At 36.9% G+C, this 22,718-nt stretch overlaps 1 protein-coding gene and 1 non-coding gene across 5 annotated transcripts in view; both read right to left on the bottom strand.

The window, feature by feature from the left end:
* Window positions 1–18,897, bottom strand: part of NLK (nemo like kinase) — a 245,244-nt gene extending 226,347 nt beyond the window's left edge. For 3 of the 4 annotated variants that reach the window (XR_013177722.1, XM_077165281.1, XM_077165283.1), the window contains exons 1-2: window positions 17,291–18,897; window positions 15,990–16,055 (exon numbers count right to left, since the gene is read on the bottom strand). Coding sequence is in view for 3 of the 4 variants with exons in the window: in XM_077165281.1 (XP_077021396.1) it covers window positions 15,990–16,055; window positions 17,291–17,745 (521 nt within the window). In the remaining variant the exon portion in view is untranslated. The remainder of the gene's footprint in view (window positions 1–15,989; window positions 16,056–17,290) is intronic. The other variant, XM_077165282.1, reaches the window with a different exon arrangement.
* Window positions 18,898–22,018: 3,121 nt separating this feature from the next.
* Window positions 22,019–22,125, bottom strand: LOC143689120 (U6 spliceosomal RNA). Its single transcript, XR_013178587.1, has one exon. It is a non-coding gene; the product is annotated as a U6 spliceosomal RNA (small nuclear RNA).
* Between the last annotated feature and the right edge of the window lie 593 nt (window positions 22,126–22,718).

Here is a 22,718-nt window from a genome sequence, read left to right as displayed (position 1 = left end):
TGGCCCTGGAACTGGGGGATCACACAATGCCACCCTGACCAAAAGGGAGAAAAGAAGTGTAATTAATAAGGTATCAGTGGCTGAGAGAGTTCAAATAAGAGTCTAGAGGCTACTCTGGAAGTTACTCTTATGCAAGCTTCAGTTAGATATTACCATCTACCATGATTTGCCAACCCCCAACCAAAACCAAACCAGCCAATCCTAAAGAACACCTAGGGTGATTTATAAGATTCTACAAAGGTTCCTTGCACTAGATTAACTTTCCAAAAATCTACAACCTCCAGATGGGTCCCCGGACCAGATAAGTCCTGAAAGCTAGAGGGCCCAGCCTCTTCAGAACATCAGCTAGTTCCATTTCCCTACCCCATATTATGCACAGCATGAAGAAGCTAGAATGGCCATAGCCCAAATACCCCTAAAGAGCAGGATAGAAAGATCAAAGGTGATTAACATTAGAGTTATACAGGGAAGGTAGGGTTTAACAAATGAACATGATTGTTGAATCATTAAACTGATATTTCTTTTAGTCTCCAGTATCTTAGAGCAGCTAGAGGTAAAACCCTAAAATTGTGGAATAGTAACCCATGCCAAACTCTGAGATCTGTTCTACAACTAATTGTTGTGCTGTGCCTTGAAACGTATAGCTGTTTGCATATATGTTATTTTAAAAAAGAGAAAGAAAAGTCGATGGTGATGATAAAAAAAAATATTTATTCTTTCTAGCGTCCTATATTCTGGAGCAGCTAGAAGGAAAAATCTGAGATGATGGTATGGTAGCCCTTGACAAACTCTGGGATCTGTCCTGTAACTACCTGTTGAAGAGTGCTTTGAAAAGTATTGCTTTTTTTACCCCTTTGCTTCATATATATGCTATATTAGACAATAAAGAGTTTAAAACAAACAAAAAAAAGCAAGCCTATAAGTACCTCCAGAATGTGTCCCTGGACCAGATAAGTCTTGAAATGCAGGTACCAGCCTCTCCAGAACAATTAGTTCCATCCCCCTCTCCCATGTGATTGACAGCCCCTTCCAAGATGAAAAAGTTAGAATGGGCATAACACAAATACCCCTAGAGAGTGGGTGAAAGACCAAAGGTGATGGTGGAGTTATACAGAGAAAGTAGGGCTTAACAAACGAGTATGCCTGCTGAATCTTATATTGATATTTCTTTTAGTCTCTAGTATCTTAGAGCAGTTAGAAGTAGAAACCTAAAATTGTGGAATGGTAACTTATACCAAACTCTGAAATCTGTTCTAGAACTAACTGTTGTGCTGTGCTTTGAAATTTATTGCTTTTTTGTATATATGTATTTTTCACAAAAAAAAAGGAAGTTGATTGTGATGATAAATATATATATATGTATTCCTTCTATTCTCCAATGTTCTGGAGCAGCTAGAAGGAAAAATCTGAGATGATGGACTAGTAGCCCATGACAAACTATGGGTTCTATTCTGTAACTTCTTGTTGAAGAGTGCTTTGAAAATTATTGTTTTTTTCTTCCTTTGCTTTGTATATATGTTATAGTCTAAGTTAAAAAAAAAAAAACACATTGCAATACCATTTCTCAATGGGCAAAATCTAAATGTCAGACAATAACAAGTGTTGCCCAGGATGTAGACATTTCAGAACCCTGATAAACTGCTGGTGGTAAGGTAATTTGGTCCAGCCATTTTGGAAAACAGTCTGGTAGTTTCTCATAAAGTTAAACACAGAATTACAATTTGACCACCAATTCTACTTCTAGGTATACATTCAAGATAAATGAAAATATATGTCTACACAGAAACTTGTACACAAATGTTCACAGTAACATTATTCATAGAAGCCAAAGGTGTAAACAACACAAATGCTCATCAACAGATGATGGATACATAAAATATGGTATGTCAATCATTGGAATATTATTCAGCAATAAAGAGGAATGAAGTTCTAATATATAGTACACAGATGAGCCTTGAAAAGTAAAAGAAACCAGTCACAAAAGACTCCATATTGTGTGATTACTTTTATATAAAATGCCCAGAATAGGGAAATCTAAAGGGACAGAAAGCAGACTGTGGTTGCCAAGGTCTTGAAGAATTGGAGGGTGGGGGGTGGGCTGGGAAGGGGTAAAAGAAGTGACTGCCAATTAGTATGGGGTTTCTTTTTGGGACAATGAAAATGTTCCAAAACTGATTCACTGTGTTAATACATTAAAAATCACTGAATTTTACACTTTAAATATTGTATGGTATGTGAAAATGGGTATACTGTATATGTGAATTATATCTCAAGAAAACCTTTAAAAGAAAGCAAAGTAATAAAAAATTCAGGATAGTAGTAACTTCTTGGCCAGGGAGCTAAGGCAGAGAGACTGGATAGGAGGTGCTTAAGGGCAGCTTCAACAATGTTGGTCACATTCTAGTTCTTCAGTTGGGTAGTGTGCTCATGGATATTCTTTTTAAATTATTTTTCCTAACTTCCATGCCATATCATCCATATATGTATCAAATTTACACTTGTTTGTCTAAAGAGCACAGGCCTGGGCTGAAGCCCTATTCTGTAATTTATTAGCTGTGTGACCTTGGACAAATTATTCAGGCCTCTCTGAGCTTTATTTTTCTCATCTAAAAAGGACACTATCATCTTGCTTTCAGGGTTATTCATTATAAGGGAAAAAACTCAAGAGTTTATTAAAGTGGATGTTATTATCTTAAAATTGAAAGTGAAAATCCCATATAATCCCACCTCACTAAAATAATTCTTATTGGTACATATGCTTCCAAACTTTTCTGAAACATATGAGTAATAATTTTTTGTATTTTAAGGAGCCAATCTTCAGGATTGATTTTCACTTAATAAATTTTAGGTATCTCTCAAAGATAACCATTCCATTATTCATGGATTTTAGGTTGCTTCCAATCTGGGAGGATTATAAACAACATTGCAATGAGCATCTTTATAAATATCTCAGCCATCTACATCCAGCGATTTCTTCAAAGGTTATATGCATTCAAATTTTGAAATTGTTCTCACAGAAAAACTCCATCAATCTACAATATCATCAAGTTTGTGTTTGTTTCACTGTATCTGCAACAACTGGGGTTCCCACATTTTTAAAATGCTAGTCTAGCAGGTTAAAAGTGGCATCTCGATTCTGCATTCTTTATTAGTGAAAGAATCCTTTAACTTTGGGGGGGGGGGGCATATGGTCCGGTTTTAATGTTTTTTAACAACTTATATTTCTTCTCTGAACTTTCCATTCCCGGCTTTTGCCCATTTTCAGTTGGGTTATTCACCTTTTTTTTATTATTGATTTTAAGAGCCCTTTAAATATTAAATATATCAAACTTTTATCTTTCATATATGATGCCAACATCCCCCTGTCCCCTGTGTTTGTAGTTTTAGGCTTATGTTATCTGACCAAACACAAGTTTTAAATTTCTACACAGACAAATCTGACACTCTTTTCTTGCTCTGAAGTCAAGATAATAAGATGATCTCTCCATGATTAGAAAAATAATTATTTTTCTTCTTTGTTTTTTTTCTTTTACATTTAAATCTTTAATCCAGCTGGACTTTAATTATGTACATATAGAATATGAAACTAATTTCATCCCTCACCACCACAAGCTTATTTTCCCAACAAATGTATAAAATAAACCAGTATGCTGAAGTCATTTCATTCTGGCTCATGAGAAACTGTTAAATTTTTCGGAATTTTGTGAGCTGGATGTGAAATATAGCCGTTATTAAAAACTAAATTATACAAATTTACAATGAAATAAATTATATTTAAAACAAAGGTAATAAATACTCTAACACATTACTTTCTAATTATTATTTATGCTCTTCTGGTTATTTTACATCTATAGTACCTTAACAGTGAAAATACTATATAACAGTGTGTCACTGCACACTTTTTTCCAATTTTGTCTTTAGTGACTTCACACTGGTAGTTTGAAACTGGCCATGGTAGGGGATATCTGCAGGAGTATTGACAAACCCTACAAATTCAGGCTTTGTTTTTCCCCAGAAAACCTGTTGTTAAACATACTAGCACACCACTGGAATAAGCTACCCCTTCCTCACTAATTTTAAAAGAGGATCTCTAAGCATATACTAAACCACCTTTTATTTATAGGTTTATAAAACAGAATTCAATTCAGAATTGAAATGAACACTTTTTTTTCTGTGCCAGCATCACACACTGCTTTAGTATGTTTAGTTTTAGCTGAGACTCTGAATACAGTTCTATCTACTAGATCCCTCACTATTTTTCTAACATGAAGTCACAGTACTGCATATAGGCTATATCACAGAAACCAGTAGCAAATAAGGCACTATTCTGAGAATAGTTGGTTACTGTATATTACTCTTAGATTAGGGCTCTTACTCTTAAAAAAAAAAAAAAAAAATCCAACACACACACGAAAAATGTCTATACGGAACCATAACCTAATTACTCCTCTAAAAGCCCCTCATAAAAACTTCCCCCTGGAAGAGGAAGTAAGGATCTTGAAACACATACCGGTAAAAGTCAGTGGTAGTACTCTTCTTTGAGAGTAACTATCACATTCAAACTTAGCATCAGAAACTTTTGGTTCAACAACAAACACTTTTAATAAGCACCTACCCTGGGACTGGAGTCATCTAAGATTCTGGAGGTACAAATGGGACTTGGCAGCAGCCTTTGAAGGTCTCACAATTTTTAGTGGGTCAGTGGGTAGAGAATGTGTCACAAGTGGTTATAAGCATTTATTTTCATTAGGACTGACAGAGAGAGACAGACTGATTGGTTTTGATTTGTCTTCTAAGGACGAGCATCTTAAGAAGAAAGAGAAAAAAAACAAGGTATAAAAAACTATTCATTTAACGTTTACCCACCTACAGGGACAAGCTGATATGTATTGTTAACTAGACCTTCAGCATCTAGTTAAACATCATAATGTCCCTATTTCAAAGTCCTTCCTACTGAAGTACTTTAAGAAGTGATTTATTTGCAGAGACTGATACCAACTACGTCAAGTAAACCAGTATCTACTACTGATACATTTCCTTGCCTTTTACAAGCCATTTGCTTTTTAATTACATCTCCTTACTTAATATGTTTATATTCCAAAACTCTAATGTAATGGCTGGGTAGACTCAAAATAACCTTTTTTGGTCTTATTACACACACATTCAAGTGCTTAACACCTAACCAAAAGACCACATTTTTAAAGACCTGCTTTGAGGCTGTTGGGTTCTAATAAGCATACTATCTCCTATTGTAGCCTAGGGAACAAACACTGCAGCTGCCCTTTTCACAAATGCAGGTGTGACTTGACAGAGAGTGAAGATTTTGACCATTTCCAATCACTAATATTTTAGACTCTAAAGTCTAATTCTTAGGGTTTTATGTTATACATAGAAATAATCATTACCCTTTGGGAAACAATGACTCATTTACTGAAAATGAGTTTAACAAAGGAATTATTTGGTACTGAAAAATACAGAGCAGTGAATTGGGTGACACAATCATTGGCTCATACAATCCTATTAGGGTAATTTACTCAAAAAAAAAATAGTAACTTAAAATCTGGCTTCAATCATATAATATCCTCAAAGCATGTCCTCTGTCATAGAACTGTGAAACCAGATCTTAGGCTTCTTATTTTGAAAAATGTCCCAATCTGCGATTAATGCCACAAAAAAAAAAAAAACTTTGCAGAATGGAGTATTTCTGATCTGCCTAAAGCCTAGTTTTGACTGGTACATGTTACAGTTACACATTTGATTCACACTGAATTTTGTTTTAAGCATTAAGAGAATAAATAGCATTCCAAAACAGTCACAAGATTGGAAATTTTCAGTTCCTTCTCTAGTTGGGGAGCTTACAAAATATGTAATATGGAATAGTGAGTTGATGCAGTGACCATAAATTTCTTAACAATGTAAATCTAAATTTAACTGAAACTCAATCTCAGCAAAGTCTATAGACGTAGCCTACAAGTAAATGAAGCAAAAGTCACAAAATGTTAACAACTAGTAAATATAAAAGAACAGTAGATAACTGTATCACTGTACAATTCTTTCAAATTTTCTGAGGCCTGAAAAATTTCAAAATAAAAAAATGTGGGTAAGGGGGGTACACAGTATACTCAAGTATATTCGGAACACAGTTACAAATAACCTGGAAAGTCTGAGTTGTTCTCCACCAAAAACCTTGCAGCTCGTGACATCAAACTCTTACCAGAAACCTTAGATTCACTAGCACACACCGTGCAAACAGAGTATTCTGGGTTTTTTTTTTTAGATGCATTGTTCCTGGTTTCATTTATAGAGTTTTTGTTTTTTATTGGTTTTGATTTGCTTTTATAAGAACACTTCCTCCATTTTCAATGGGCATTAAGTTTAACAGGTATTACTGGTAAAGCAGCAAAAGAGCAAAGTTTTCGGCTCAGCCTCTAGCCAGCTCTGTGACCTTGAGCAAATCGCTTAGCTTTTCTGGGTCTCAATTTCCCTCTTTTGAAAATGGAACAATTAGGCCAATGCATTCTCAAGTATCTTCCAGCTCTGTAATTCCTTTCAGAGGTCTAGACTTGTCATAATGAAAAAAAATTAACCCTCCAAAACAAATGGCCAAAAATCTATCTTTGAAACGTTAGTGAAATAAACAGGATATAGAACTGTAAATATATAGTTTGATCATGATCTCAACTCTAATAATATTATAAACACACATACATACATAAAAGACTGGGGGAAAAATACACCACAATGTTGTGTTACAAATGACTTTTTTCTTTCAGCTTTCTATGTTTTCCAAGTTTCCTACAAAAAGTATATTATTACTTCAATAATGGGGTAGGGAAAGTGAAAGAGAAAGGGAAAATCCTTTTATGTGGGAAAAATAAATTTTACGTTTCAAAAGCATACTAGAATGTGAATGAATTTTTCAAAAATAGTTGCAGTTAATCAGAAAATCTCTAGCAATAAGCCACATAATAGTCATAACCATAAAAAAGCTGTTTGTTATTTTCCCCAAAATTAGTAAGTTTTAAGGAGGTACTACATTTTTTCACTTATGTCTAAAATTAGTAATAACAATTGATAACTAACATCTACATAGTGCCAAGTAGAGTTCTAAGACTTTACATCTATATTAATTCATTTAATCCTCACAACCCTACCAGATAGATACACTATTACTATCCCCATTTTACACATGAAGACCATGAGGCACTCAGAGAGGTTAAACAACTTGACCCAAGTTAATAAGGGGCACAGCCAGGAATTAAATCCAGGCAGGCTCCCACCAGAGCACAGGCTCTTTTTATCTACTAAATCATACTGTCTCTTTGTACTTCCTACGTCATGGTTTGTTTTTTCTCTAAAAGTTCTTCTAAACTACTTTTCTTTAAACTGAAGAGAAATAATATGCAAGTAATGGGATAAAAAAGACTGACCAAACTTTCAATTTACTAGTTTAAAATTGTGATTCATTTCCAAGTGATAGCCTTAAAGCTATGGGAAGTATAATTTAATCACCAAGTGGACAATATTATAATATCTGAGGAATTAAATTTAATTACTTACTAAGTTTAATAGTGGAGTGCTTCACTAAAGATAGGTGCTTTATTGACTGACACTATATGTCCTCATGAATCATCTGGTAAAGCCTAAAATGAAGATGAACTTTTCTGAAATTTCTATTTTATTCAAATGATGTTTTAAACTGTGTTGTAATTTGTTAATTTATTAACAAAAGAATGTGCATCAATATTTTTCAACATTAGAGTACACAACCATTTAAGTCACAATAACCCCAATTACCGTAACATGCAGAACCTGGGAAAATGAATGCACAGAAGCCAACCAAGTAAACACCGTCAATGGTTCTTACATAATTCTCGTGGGCAGTTCAAGCCCAAACCAAGTATACATGTGCCCCGTTTTCCACACGGTACCCACAACACCGTGGGAAACGGTGTTGGTAATCCATTTATAGCTTATGGATTACTTTATTTAATAAAGTTCAAATTTCTCCACATTTTACTACTAAATTCCTGGCCTTGTCAAAATAAATAGAGGAATCAATAGATCACTATTTTAAAAAATTAAAAAGAGGAAGTGAAGAAGTAAGGGGAAAAAACTTTGTAAGACTCTACATAGACTCTACATTATTCCAGTTAGCTTTATAGACATATCCAGTCAAGTTCTTCTAACACCTCATAACTCAAAATAATCCCTAACAACTGCACTCTTTGGGTACTTCGATGATGGTAAAATTAACAGCAAAATAAACTCACCTGGTTTATTTTAATTTACTTATAAAATTTGCAAATCTGTAGCTCTCTGCCATGGTACATTAAGAAAATTATCAAGTAAGGAAAATAACCCATTTATGAAAATCGGAATATGATTTTTATCCATGCAGACAGAAATAAAATGACTAATTTTATCTATTTGTCCTAATGTCTCTCTTCATCTTTTCTCCCTAGCTCAGAGCAAGAATTTTAAGGTTAAGGAATGGATAAACAAAAGTTTCTGTGTTACCCAATTCCCTGTAAGGAGTCTGCTGCCTGACATTACTAAGCTCTTTACTTCTTAAATTGAAAACAAGACTGAGAACTGTATCTAGATAACAAAACCACAACACTGAGAGAGGAAAGAAAAGAAATCAATGGGGGATATCTGATCTAACTGGGAAGCAAACATGGCAAAGATCAGGTACCAATTTTACCTTTTGCTACCTCAAGCAAACAAAGCTTTAGAAAAGAAATGGAAAATAACCCCAAATAACTCACAGCAGACTCTACATTATTCCAGTTAGCTTTATAGACATATCCAGTCAAGTTCTTCTAAGTCTAACATAAAGTTAGATGAATGTATTATCTTGGTCATCAATGAATGCCTTCCAGCTGGCTCTATACTCCTAAAGCAGCCCAATTTTGTACTAGCATTCATCCCTCCTACTTATAAATTACATCTCCAGGTCCAAGGATAGGCCTGACTGTTCCAGAAATAATCCTTCCACCACCAACAGTGTTTGATTCAGAAAAACATTTACAACCCCATAAAAGTCAATGAGACTCTAGAACTGTGTTGTTTGATAAGGTAGTCAGTAGCAACTGACCACTTAAAATGTGGCTAGACAAATTGAGATGTGCTGTAAGCATACCACAAAAACCAGATTTCTTAGACTTAGTATGGAAGGAGGATGAAAAATATTTCATTAATAATTTCATAGTGATTACATGTTAAAATGATATTTTGGATATATTGGGTAAAATACATTACTAAAGTTAATTTCACTTATTTATTTTTACATTTTTTAAATGTGACTACTAGAAAATTTTAAATCACATATGTGGTTGCATTGGAGAGTGCTGCTAAATGTTTGCCTGTGGCTTCTGGAAAAATTGTCCCTTACTCTGGCAGGAGAGCTGTACCTATGTGTCCAAACTTGCTACAGCCTTAATAAAATTGTGTTATGGATCATTTTCAGGGAAACCCATCTGCAAATCAGAAAGCCCCTAATTCAAAATTAGAATTTAAAAGAGGCTTCTACAAAAAAATAAAATAAAACATTTAAAATCAAATCGCTATTAATATAAGCACTACCTCAAAATCATCTTACTTGATTACTCACAAGACAAAATACTTAATATTAGAATTTATATAAACATTCAAATAATGCCTTACAAATATTAAGGCAATTTAACAATGGAATTTTAAAATAGAATTGTAGGAATCACAGTATTTTATAAATGAGGAAACCAAGGCTCCGAAAGTTTGAACAGGATTGTTGGCAGCAAAGCTGGGGCCATAACCTTGTCTCCTAACAAGTTTTGTTTCATACTCTATTGCCTTATCATTTAAAAAAAAAAAAAAAGCTTCCCAAGAAAATAATATCTTGAACATGAAGTCCTATGATTTATTAAACTATATAGGAAAAATTGGGATTTGGGAATTTCATTAATAATAAAGCACAGGTTTGCTAATACTTAAAATGTTCTTTGGACTCAAAACACATTATCAGAGGTTAAAAATCATAAACATAATCATTCTCTCAAATGCCAGGAATGATTTACTTGCTAAAATTCAAGCTTGTTCTCCCCCCTTCATTTTCTTTGACTTTTTTTTTAAACTTTTTTTCTATTAATTAAAAAATTAACAAACAAAACATTTAGATATCATTCCATTCTACATATACAATCAGTAATTCTTAAAATCATCACATAGTTGCCTATTCATAATTTCTTAGTACATTTGCATCGATTTAGAAAAATACAAAGACAACAGAAAAAGAAATAAAATGATAATAGAGAAAAAAAAGACTATACATACTATACCCCTTACCCCTAGCTTTCTTCTTTGACTTTTTATCTGCACCAAAGAATAGTGCCATGTTGCCAATCACTATGAACATTTTCCTACCTGAATGCCCTTTAGTTCTGCTTTCAGGGACTTCTTCCAGCTACAACTGAAAACATTTCCTAAGGCTCAGCTCTCAGCTACCTCTATTCTTCTTTTTACATATCTAAAAAATATATAAATTTCATGTCATTCCCTTACTTAAAAATTTTTCAATAGTTGCCATTCAACCTTTTTTTCATTATCACTCTCTCTAAAGAAACTTTTTAGACATTTTCCCCCATAATTATTCCCTGCCCCCATTCTTATTTACCTTTTTTTTGGTATGGGCAGGCTCCGGGAATCGAACTCAGGTCTGAGTATCTGGCATGCCAGACGAGAATTCTGCCACTGAGCCACAGTTGCACCGCCCCTACCCCCATTCAATTTTAATGCCATATATATGCTATGTATCTGTTTAGGAAATGTGTGTGTGTGTGTACTTCATACATAAAAAGAGTAAGATGTTTTTGTTCCCCTACTCCAAGGACCAATGTTACCTCCATCGAGAATGCTTGCCTTACAGATAAAGCCTAAAGTCTTTAGCATGACAACCCAACGTCCTTATGATATAGCTCTAGTTTACCTCTTCACCCTTATCTCCTATCACCCCGTCTCACACTTTATATTTCAGCAACTTCAGTCCTTGTGGTCTCCTGCATGGTGTCCTCTCTGCCTAGAAAGCCTTTCCTAATTGGCTGACTCTCACTGATTCGTAAAACTCAGGTGAGACATTACCTCTTTTAGGAAGCCTCCATACATTCCACAGGAATCCCTCCTCTAAGCTCTTATAATATTCAAGCAATATTTCTATTGCAGTGAATTATAACTATATCTCTCTCCCTCAAAAGATCATAATCTCCTTTAAATCCTATCATCCAGCACAGTACCTGCAAATAGTCAACATGAAATAAATAGGAATTGTAATTTAATGGTTTCAAATTCCAGTTAAACTCTCCATCAAGACTGTAAATTCCCTGAGAGTAGAGATATGTCATTTTTCATACTGTTCAACAGACTATAAACTCGTTCAGGGCAAGATCGTGACTTAAACATCTCTATAACCCTGTACTAAGCACAGTACATATAACAGCAGAAGCCTGATAGTTGCAAAATTATTTATAGAACTAAATATCTATGATAGTATTGGTCTTTGGCAGGTTGTCAATAAAAATATATTGACTAGTGAGTTCCAATAGCGTCAAGAGCTTTCTGTCTGATAGTAGACATGATGCTCAATTAGCCAAACTAATTCAAACACAGATATGAAACTGGGTTTACGTAAATAGCACCAGTTATCATCAATGGCAGACATCCCTGTACATATTCCCTCTACTCACACCATTACAACTAACGGTTAAAATTCAATCTCAACCAAATCCCTTTAGAAGTAATTTTTTCTAATGCCTGAGTGCCAGATTTTTCTTAACATCTCTTGCCCAGGTACTTCAGAATTACCAGCTTAGGTCTATCATAACTTGTCACATGCTCATTAGACAATTTAACAACTGTTGCCACAGGCACTCTCCATTTTACCCCCAAGCAACAACAGGATCAAACGGACAAGCTATTTTGTTCTGAATCACTGTTGATCTGCATTAAAAGTCCTAATCAACAAACAATTCACTGGAGTAAAATCGATGCACAAGGAATCATAAGTGAAACCCAAATGTTATAATCAAAGGGCTTCTACCCAATGACTTCTTTCTCTCTGTTGGATGAGAAACGGAAAAGTTTCTACAGCCTTGGCAATTTTCACCAAAGAAATCAAATTAGCATTTTAAGGAAATTAATAATATAAACAGCTGATTCTTAACTACTAGGAAACCAACAAATCTAATAAAAACCACCAATAATAGCCATTCAAATCTACAATACAAAGTCAGTGTAAACTCTGATGCTCCAAGTTGTGAAGATAATGAAACATTCCAGTACTCTATTACAGGACAGCCTTTTATATTAAGGAACAACATTTCTATAGCTGCCTGTTTCGCGTGTAAAATTAAGAACCCATTTTGGCTTGTTTGAAAAGGCAGTTCTTCCTGAAATCTCTCTTTTGAATATAAATATTTTTCTTTTTTCTAAGCTGATATTTAATAATATAACATGAGATATCTCTCCCCAAATACAGTTAACTTCTTTTGTTGTGTGGTTTTATATGTCTTCTGTTTGTTTGTTTGTTTTAACACAGGTTGATAATAATCTTGTCAGGAGCCTAAGTACAAACTTACTTCCAATGTTACAGGGCTATGGGGTTTAAGTCTTCAAGAAACCAGGGCAATATCTTGGACTGTATTCTTTTACTCTCTGATTAACTCTTTTTGCTTTCTCTGTTTTATGAACATGAACCTGCAGTTTCTAAAAGTAAGTTCATTTACAGTTAAAATTAACAATATAGATTTCCACATTTCTAGTTTCATACGGATGCTTTGTTATGTCTAGAAGAGCAACCGTTTCCTTTTTATGATGTAGGCTCTGCTTCTTCAAAGCTCTTTTCACAAAGTAGACCCCCCAAAGAATCCAGCTGTGGCTGTTAATCTTGGCCGATAGTAGAAAAACTTCTCAATACTACAGATTCTTAACCTGTAAAACACAGTTAATAATAAAATACACTTTAGTATACTACTCTTTCTGATGCGACTAACTCCAGGATTTCCCCCCAAACATTCCTCATTTTTCTAAATTATAATTTGCTATTTGGGAAGAGGACCAGAGAAAACATTGGAAAAATACTATGCCTCTAATTTTCACATGTAAGGTGAACAAGTTAGACAATCTCTGCCATGCACAAGGTTTACACTGCACACTTTTTCATTAAATTATACACATTTCCTTCATTTGTTATATTCAAAAAATAAAAAATTAATTTCTTTACCAGTATATAAATCTATAATACTTTCTAAAACAATGGAGATGATTTAACTAGAGCACCTACCAAGTCCAAACAAACATAATTATCTATATCTTGTTCATTTTTAGTTAACTGAGAACAGGACAGAATATTTTTCCCTTGGCCCTTTTAAATTCAACCTTCCTCATCTCTCTGGCATATAGCACAGTTGAGGGGCCACTTTGATGCTATTTTAAAGTCATGACTCCAAAAAGAGTCTGGACTTTGATTTCATCTGGTAAATCTGACAATATGAAGCCACGTCTTTGTAAACTAACAGCTTGACTTTTCTACCAACAATAACTATAATAAAAACAGCTAACCTTTATTGAGGGCTTAATATATGCTAGACAGTACACTAAGTGAATTTACAAGGATTACCTCATTAAATCCTCACACCAACTGATGAGATAAATACTATTATCACCAGTTTATAAATAACTATGGAAGAGATAGGTAAAATAATTTGTCAAGATCACATAGCTCATAAGTAACTAAGCATCATTACAGTGATGCTTATGTTTTGAAAGAGGTAACTTGCTTAAGGTATTAGAATAATAAAATTCAAAGCTCTCAGACTTTTCTTGGAGTACAAGGGCAACAGACCAAATGAATGCCAGGATTTTTTATCTTTTTATTAATCAGACAAGTCAAAAACCGAAACACTAACTTTACAAAGAAGAATTTTTCCTACTCACTTTCATCAAGGTGATGATATGTGACATTGATTCGATCTGGATTTTTAGGCTACCAGTGTCAAAATTGCTTTGGCAGCTGTCCTCAAACCTCTTCCACATGTTCAGCTTCCTATAACTTAGTCACTGAAGCCTTACATTGTAATAATCTTTGTCCCAAAATTGTTACATCTTTAAGCACAGCCTACTTTTCTCTAGCAAATATGAACTATAGACAAAAGGGCAAATTTGTATTATCCTTTTAACTGTGGTTTCTGTTTGCAGGTTGTCCTTGTGTGTTTAGGTATATGTTTGCATTGCTACCCCACTATCATATTTATATTACCAGTAATCTGGAACTCTTTGAGATAAAGCACAGCACAGACAGTTGTTCATGAAACCTTAGTGGAATTGTCAAAACAACAACTTTACCAGCAAGCTAATGAGTAATTCAATATTTTACACAACTGTCTAATACTGATAAGTTATTCTACTAGTTATGTTCAGCAGACAGACAAATCCTGGTAAACTAAATTACTCAGTGCTGAATCTGAGCAGTGAAGTGCTACATCACTTCTCCAAATATCTCTCCTTGTCCACATAGAACAATATTCCTCAAAATTATATGGAGCTTTTTTTAGCCATCAATTAGTATCATTGGGTGGCATGTCCAGAAAAAGGACAGAAATGAAAGTTTCCTTTCACATGCTATGCAAAAAGAATATTTGCAAAAAATGGCCCTAACTGAAAATATGTACGAATCTAAGTGACTTCTATAATACCCAAATAGTTATATGATCCTCTGAATCAAATGATGCATCACTGGGAGAATATTTTTGCATTCCATTTTAATCATGTTAGAAAATAGCTGTTTCAGACGTATTAGATAGTCTCTAAATGAAAAAGAAAAATTGTTTCAGTTAGTTTTAAAAAAGTAAAAAACCTAACCTATATATTTAGCTTGGGATTCAGGATACTAGTGCAATTCACTCTATTAGGTGTTCAAATCTCTAGCTTATTTAGGTCATATAGCATTTAAACTCCAAAGATGATAAGCAATTCACACAGCAAGTCACCAATATGCAAATATAAAAATAGAAAAGCATTTGCATACTAAAACACACACCTGGAACTCTTTCCTTTTTTCATGCCAAATTGTACTTCACCTGCAAAAGCTGATAAAAATACTCTAAGCAGCTAACTGGAAAAACTTGGTTAAAAAACAAGGCCTTGACTAGGAGATGAATTAACCAAGCAGCAAAGATGTCACAGATTCATGAGAGGTGTGGGGAGAAAAAGTACAACAGAAGACACAGTTCTTACCCTCAAGGGGCTTACAAATGTGAATGCAACACGATAAACATGAAACAACTGAAGTACAATAGATGATTCCTAGAGGGAGGTACTTCAAGTACCCCTACAAACTCCATAATGTTAGAAGGGTTCAAATGCATTAGCCCAAGAGCTCTAAAACGGGTTCAAAACAAACACATTAGGATTTTCATATATCAGAGATTCACAGTACTCATTACCAGAGGTTAGCTATGTGAGATGTTTCATACTCGTTTTCCCACAACCCGTCTTAAAAAATCTTTTCCCTTACTTAAATGTCTATAAGTCACATCATCTTTTGATGGAAGTATAGGTGAAAACCATCTTTACAACACAGTCAAATAATGCTGCAAACCATTTCCCTTTCAGTAACCCTAATACTTAGAATTGCATGCAAAGTACTAAAATGAAAAAAGAACAACCAGCTCTAAGAAAATCCAAGGAAATTCTCAGTCAGTAAATCAATGACAAAGTTGAAAACAAGGAACAACTTTTTCCCATTTTTTCGTTTCTTTTCTTTTCTTTTCATTTCTTCCACCAAAGCTTTGAAATCCCTGAGGGTTAGGAAAGGAATGGAAGTTCACAGCGAAATCCCTGGGGACAAGCTATGGAAGAGACGAGAGGAAGACAGGAACAGGCAAGCCCCTGAGCAGAGCCACTGAAGAGGCACGGATACGGGCTACACTCTACTTCCCACTAGGAATCCCGCATACCTTGGAAAAGGGAGCACTGCTGCAGCAACCTCCTTGGAGAGCTTGAGGGTAAAATACTGGACTCCACTAGTTTAAAAAGATGGATCATATCAATTAATAGCCTAGGTTATAAAATCTGAACTATAAATAAGGATGGCTAAACATAATGCAAAAATGATACTCAGATCAATTACAGCCTTAAAAACAATGACAAAAGGAGACATTTATAGGGCTAGTTCCAAAGAGTTCATTTTCCTGTGCTGATGACAGCTTAACTAGACCTTAACAAGAATCTATTTTTGAATGCTCTAAAAACAATTCATCTATCCACACTGGACTACTTAATCCCTGAAAAAACCCTCAGTTCTCTCTAAATGTTTTGATAGGAATAGGACCCTACATTGATAAATACATTTTTTATAAACTAATCTTGCTAAAAATGACCAAAATGCTACATTTAAGAAGCCCTCAGACTTTTAAAAATATCATAGCATCAATGAAAATACAGCAAATTCATTTGTTTAAAAAGTATACTTCCCACTACACAACTTCAACAGATCAAAGGATAACAGCAATTTAAGAGACACTAAATGGCATTAAAACATTATAGAGAATGTGGGCCACTGCACAGCTACAGTCTACTGACCTCATTTGTGGTACTCATGTATAGTGCTATATTTAATGCATTCTTATCAAAAGGCTAAAGCTACATGCTTCCCAACTGTATCTGTATGGTTTAAAATAAACCTCTCAAGCAACGATCCTAACTGGTTCAACAAGGAATTCTACCTTCCTTCTAGGGGGCGGAGGTGGGGGTGAATCAAGTTCACAAACTAAGGAGTGAAATGACTGAAAGGATAAGGAAAGTAATTATGCAAAGCATATCCAGATGACAAGACTATAATAAGGAATAGAGTTCAAGTCAGTTGTGACAATTGTTTGGAGCCCAGTGTAATGGCTCCAAACTAAATCAAACATATGAGAGATGACAAAGGTCTTTCTAGGAATAAGAATTTCATATTTCTATTGATCCTACACGTGGTGGCTTGCTTGTGTTCTAAATAGAAAAGTTCAATAGATAGCAAACTTATGTGCGTTACTCATCAGTGGGTGCTTGACCAAAATTTGCCATGCTTCAAACGCATAAGCCTGGATAGCCAACACATTAGGCCTCTTTACCATATAACTGCGGGTGGCTTTCTACAGGTGAGTTGAGAAGCTTGCTCCACTTTGGTCAACATGGAGAAAACCATGAGGGCTGATTTGCCCAATCACAACCATGAGAAGAAACCATGAGAAGTTGGGTTTCTTTCGATACTCACCAGACAACACCAAAGGCTCCATATCCAATAGGTCTATCCGGCTCAATATCCAGCTGCTGTTGTGGGTGATGCGAGTGCTGATGATGGTGCGCCTTAACTGTAGCAGCTGCGGCAGCCTGTACCTGAGCTGGGGCTGCTGCAGCTGGTCCAGGAGCCTGACCCGGTGCCGGTGATGGGAAATATGGTTGTTGTTGCCCCGGGTTTAACATGGCTGCAGCTGCGGCCGCTGCTGCGGCTGCCGCAGCTGCCGAAGAGGTATGCTGTTGTACAGGGTGTACAGCAGCAGCCGACCCCGGATGGAGATGGTGTTGAGGGTGGTGGTGGTGGTGAAGGTGAGGAGGAGGGAGGTGTGGAAGGTGGTGGTGATGGTGGTGGTGACCTGCTGCTGCTGCAGATGTACCGCCATTATAAGCCGCCATCATTTTTGCGTTGGCTCTTGTGCCACAAAGAGACATTCAAAAAAATGCTCTTTGATTGGAAAGCAAACTGGGTCAAGCTGTCATTTGGCCATTTAAAAATGAAGAAAACCACTCACTCCACTTCAAAAAACATAGAGCGTAACTGGCTTTATGTCTTCATCAGTCAATCCAAACAAGTTAGAGGATCTTGGTGTTTAATTTCTGAGTGTGTGTGGAACGGTGTGAGTTGCCAAAAAAAAAAAAAAAAAAGGAAAAAGAAAAGAAAAAGGAAAAAAGGACCCCTTCCCCCCAGGATTCCTGCCACAGGTGGGTACTAAAACTCCATTCTTAATTTGGGGGGGGTTCCAATTTTGAATGTGGGAATAAAGGCCAAACCTCCCAACCCCCTGAATTCCACACACGAAAAGGATCAGGTAACACACTACCCTTAGAATCTTGTAAAAGGGTTGAATCATCTACCCCTTCCATTCCCACATCCTTTTCTGAACACCTACCACCTCCTCAAAAACACAATTAAAAAAAAAATTCCAACCACCCCAAATTAAAAAGACGGGGGGAAATTTTCAGGGAAACCAGCTTCCCCCCCACCTCGAACTCTCAGGCCTTCCTACATCTCCCCATACTCCTAGTCAGGTTGACTTGGTGGGGGGTCGGGAGAGGGTTCTAAACTTTCCTGGGCAGAATGAGCCAGAGAAGGAGGCAGGAGGGATAGAGTGAGGCGAGGAGCGACAAGCCAGGCGCAGAGAGGAGAAAGAGAATCCGGGCAAAGTGAGGGTAAGGTGGTGCAGCGAGGATGAAAGAGTAGAGATGGGCAACACTCGGACGCCCAGACAGAGGGAACCGCCCCGGGATGAGGTTAGGGTCCCGGGGCCAAAGAAAAGGAGCCCCGGGAGGCGGGCGGGGTGCAGTAGGAAGCCGGCTGACTCCTGCCCCCGCCGCCGCCGGCTGCTACTGCTGAGGAGGGTTGGGGGGGAGAGCGGGTGGGTCCCCCCGCGCAACGGCCCCCGCAGGGCTCAAGGCTGCTCCGTCTCCCCCCCTCCCCCCCACCCGGCTTCCGTCCCTGCGGCCGCTTTCTCCACAGCCGCCGCGGCCGCTTTCTCCTCAGCCGCCGCCTCCTCAGCCGCCGGTGCCGCCGCGGCCGGACTCACCTCCCCTAGCAAAGCCGGATAGAGCCGAGCCAGCGGCGGACACGCGCAACCAGCCGCCGAGGCCCCGCCCACACCTCACACTGACCGGCTGCCTTAGCCAATCCACGCCCACCTGTCCGGGTCCGCTGCCAATCCTGGGCCAGGAGCTTCAGACAGGCGCACCGTTCGGCCAGTGGCAGTAAGGTGTGGGTCTCCTGGGGAAATCCCGCCCCAGATCCGGGATGGGCAGATAAAAAGACCAATCAAAAGGCAAGGTTTGGCCTGACCGACAAGGTTGGAAGCGAATTGAAAACCAAAGACCTCTGTGACATTTTCTTTCGCCTCTCTCCTCTTTTCTTTTTCTTCTTTTATTTTTTTTGGCAGGAGCAGGAAGCTGCGTGGTAATCCCGCCTGCAAAAGCCAGAAAAGAGGGGCGGAATGAAAGAACCAATCATAAGCCGGGGATAAAGAAGAGAGCAACCAATCCTTGGGTTGAAGATGAAGTGGGTTGGGGCTGAGGCCAGATAGACACTTGGTTTGACAAATGGAAAAAAAGATTGATCTCGGTCCCGCCCTTCAGGTTTCCTATAGGGCAGGATTGTAGAGAATTCGCTGTCATCTCCGCGAAGACCTCTTCAAGGGGCGGGGCCAATTGAAAGGGGTGTGGTCTAAAGATTTATGGGGCGGAGCCGAGGTGAGGAAGGCGGAGTTCAAATTATTGCTAGTCCATTGACAAAACTATTTACTACTCCTTTTTAAGGCGCAAGGTTGATATTGAGCTTTAGAAATCCAAGGTTCAGGTTTACTCAACAAGACAGTTACGGCAGAAATTCAGTAAATTGATAGTTACTAGCCTATGGCTAGTCCTCCATGGCTAATCCTAATTGAAAAAAAGTGGCGTTATCTCCAGCATTCAGAACTCCACTTTCCATAAACAATAAGGCTACTGATACAAATTTAACCAAAACAAAAAACGAAACTTAACTAAAGGATAGTAATTTTTCCCTCATATATTCTAAGTCAAGTAAATTCCGTTCATTGAACTCTTACTAAAATATCTTTCTTTCACGTAACCATAATTATCTGAATCATTTCTTCTTTTAAAGAAGAATGTTTAATAATATTTCACATTATTAAAATGTGAAATAATAAGGTTACAGACGTTATCCCTACAAAAACCGCACAGTCAGAAACCTGAAGGTCATCCTTGATTCTTTCTTTCCCTTTCTACCCTTGTCCTTCCAATCAATCATCAAGTCTTAAACACTTCTACCTCCCCACTTCTCTCCAGTCCCCCCATCGTTACCCAAATATACACCAGTAGCATCTTTAACTCATCTCCCTGCCTACAGACTAACTCTCCTCTAATCCGTTCTTCATTGGGGGAATAGTATTCTTTTAACAATGCAAGTCTAACTATGCCATTCTTCTAATTGAAACCCTTCAAAGACTTCCCACTACTTTGAAGTAAAGGTAAATCAATAAACCTAACTGGTCCAACCCTATCTGGTTCCCACCTACCTCTACAGCCTTATCTCTCACTTTCACCTTCTACACTTCACATTCTCATGCTTTGCTTCCTCCAAGCCTTCATGTATATCTTCAGCCCAGACACTTTCCACCCATCCCCCACTCCCCCAACTTTCACTCATCCTTCAAGGCTCTTTCACTATCTTTCTTGGGAGTTTTCTGCAACCCTGTCCTACAGTATGTGTTCTGTTATATATCTCCATGGTACTGCTGGCCTCACGGCACTGAAAACGCGATATTCTAATTGCTTATTGAAGTTACCAAGGACCAAGAGCTGACTATCTGCCTCACTTAATGTTGCATCCCCAATTCCTAGAAAAGTGCCTGAAAAAGAAGAATGATGCTTACCAAAGATTTACACGTGTTATTGGGTGAAGAAGGCATGCAAATTCTATCTCTGCCATTTACTAGACAATTTAACTAACCTTTCTGAGTCTCAATTTCCTCAACTGAAAATGAAGATAATAATATGCGTCTCATCAAGATGAGGTGAGGATTAAATGAAATGATACATTTTTAAATGTTTGACAAATATTAAAACTTCAGAATATGCTAATTCCCTTTCTTTCTCCATCCTCATGCAATGCTTGGGGTGCTTTTCCCATTCCTCCAGGCCTTTTGCTCATGAGGCTCCACCAGAATACAGCTTCCCAGAAGCTTTTCAGAAATGCAAATTCTTGGGTTCCACCCCAGACTTAGTCAATCAGAATCTCTGGAGCTAGGGCCCAGGAATCTGTATTTTAACAAGTCCTCCAGGTGATTCTTACACATGAAAAAGTTAAGAAGAACTGAATCTTCTTAAACTTTGTTTTCTTTTCTGTACCTAGTATAGTACCTTGCACATAGAAATTGCTCAACACATGTGAAATAAATTAATCTAATTCATCAGAAAACAGCTACACATTAAGAATTATTTATTCTGTTCACAAACATAATTATATCTTGGCATGATGCGAGGGTCAATGACTAGGGAGGGAAGGTACATGTGATAAAGTTTCTGCCCTCCAGGAGCTCTAAATCTAGTGCAAGAATTTCCAAAATGATGTGTGCACACTCCAAGAGGTGCACAGTGATCCGTTAGGTTCCAGGAAGAAAATTGTACTTCTATTTGTATTTACTTTATATTTCATCTTTTTAAAAGCTCTGTTTTGTTAGTATTTTATGCTGTACCTAGTATACTGAGTAAAGTAAATGTAGATAACTTATAAATAAATATATGTATATATATTGCAGAGTTGTGCTCAAAAAATATTATTAAAAATATTGAAAATTGTTGGTCTAGTGACCATTTAATGTTCACAGCTCTGATCAGCATTGTCTGATAGAAATATAATGAAAGCCACATATGAAATTTTTTTTTTTTTTTTTTTTTTTTTTTTTTTTTTTTAAGAGAGAGGGAGGAAAGGAAGGAAAGACAGAGAAGGAAGGAAGGGAAACATTTTTAAACATTTTCTTGTTTTATTATATTTTGTTTGTTTGTTTGTTTTTACATGGGCTGGGGCCGGGAATCGAACCGGGGTCCTCCGGCACGGCAGGCAAGCACTCTTGCCCGCTGAGCCACCGCGGCCCGCCCCACATATGAAATTTTAAATGTTCTAACAGTCAAATAAAAAAACGTAAAAAGAAACAGAATTTTTTTTTTTTTTACATAGAAAAATATGGAACGCTTCATGAATTTGAGTATCATCCTTGTGCAGGGGCCATGCTAATCTTCTCTGTATCATTCCAATTTTAGTATATGTGCTGCCGAAGTGAGCACCAGAATTATTTTGATAATAAATTTCATTTAACCTAATACATTTACATATTGTCATTTCAACAGGTTATCTTGAAAAAAAAGATATTTTACATTCTTTTTCTCTCTTTTTGAGTGCTAAATCTTTGAAATTTGGTGTATATATTGCTCTTATACCTCAATTCAACTAAAAATTCAGTTTTCTCACTCCCGCTAGCCACATTTCAAGTGCTTGTTGGCCTCACTTGGCTAGTAGCTACCACATTAGACAGCACAGATCTAGATCAGGGGTTTGAATCCCTGCTGTGCTTCTCACCAGCTGTGTGACCTTGGAAACGTTCCTTAAACTATTTTAGCCTGAATTTCCTTGTCCATAAAATAGAGAGATCCCTGCTGCCTTTAGTTGTTGTGATGATTCAAAGAGACAATGCATGGAAAGCACATAATCCAGGACCTGCCTGGTATCTCATCAGTGGCAGAAAGTGGAATGATTATTATTAGCATTAAAATCCAAGGCGAAGTGTCCTAAGTGTCATATGAGAAATACGCTTTGGGCACTGCTGGTTTCATGTCCCCAAGTATTCCATCCACATACAGCTGGTATGCCTGCCACCCAA

Source organism: Tamandua tetradactyla, chromosome 6 (assembly GCF_023851605.1).
Source record: "Tamandua tetradactyla isolate mTamTet1 chromosome 6, mTamTet1.pri, whole genome shotgun sequence".
In the NCBI taxonomy this organism is placed as follows: domain Eukaryota; kingdom Metazoa; phylum Chordata; class Mammalia; order Pilosa; family Myrmecophagidae; genus Tamandua; species Tamandua tetradactyla.
The sequence above is the reverse complement of the archived record's forward strand: the minus strand, read 5'-3'. Positions and strand labels throughout refer to the sequence as shown.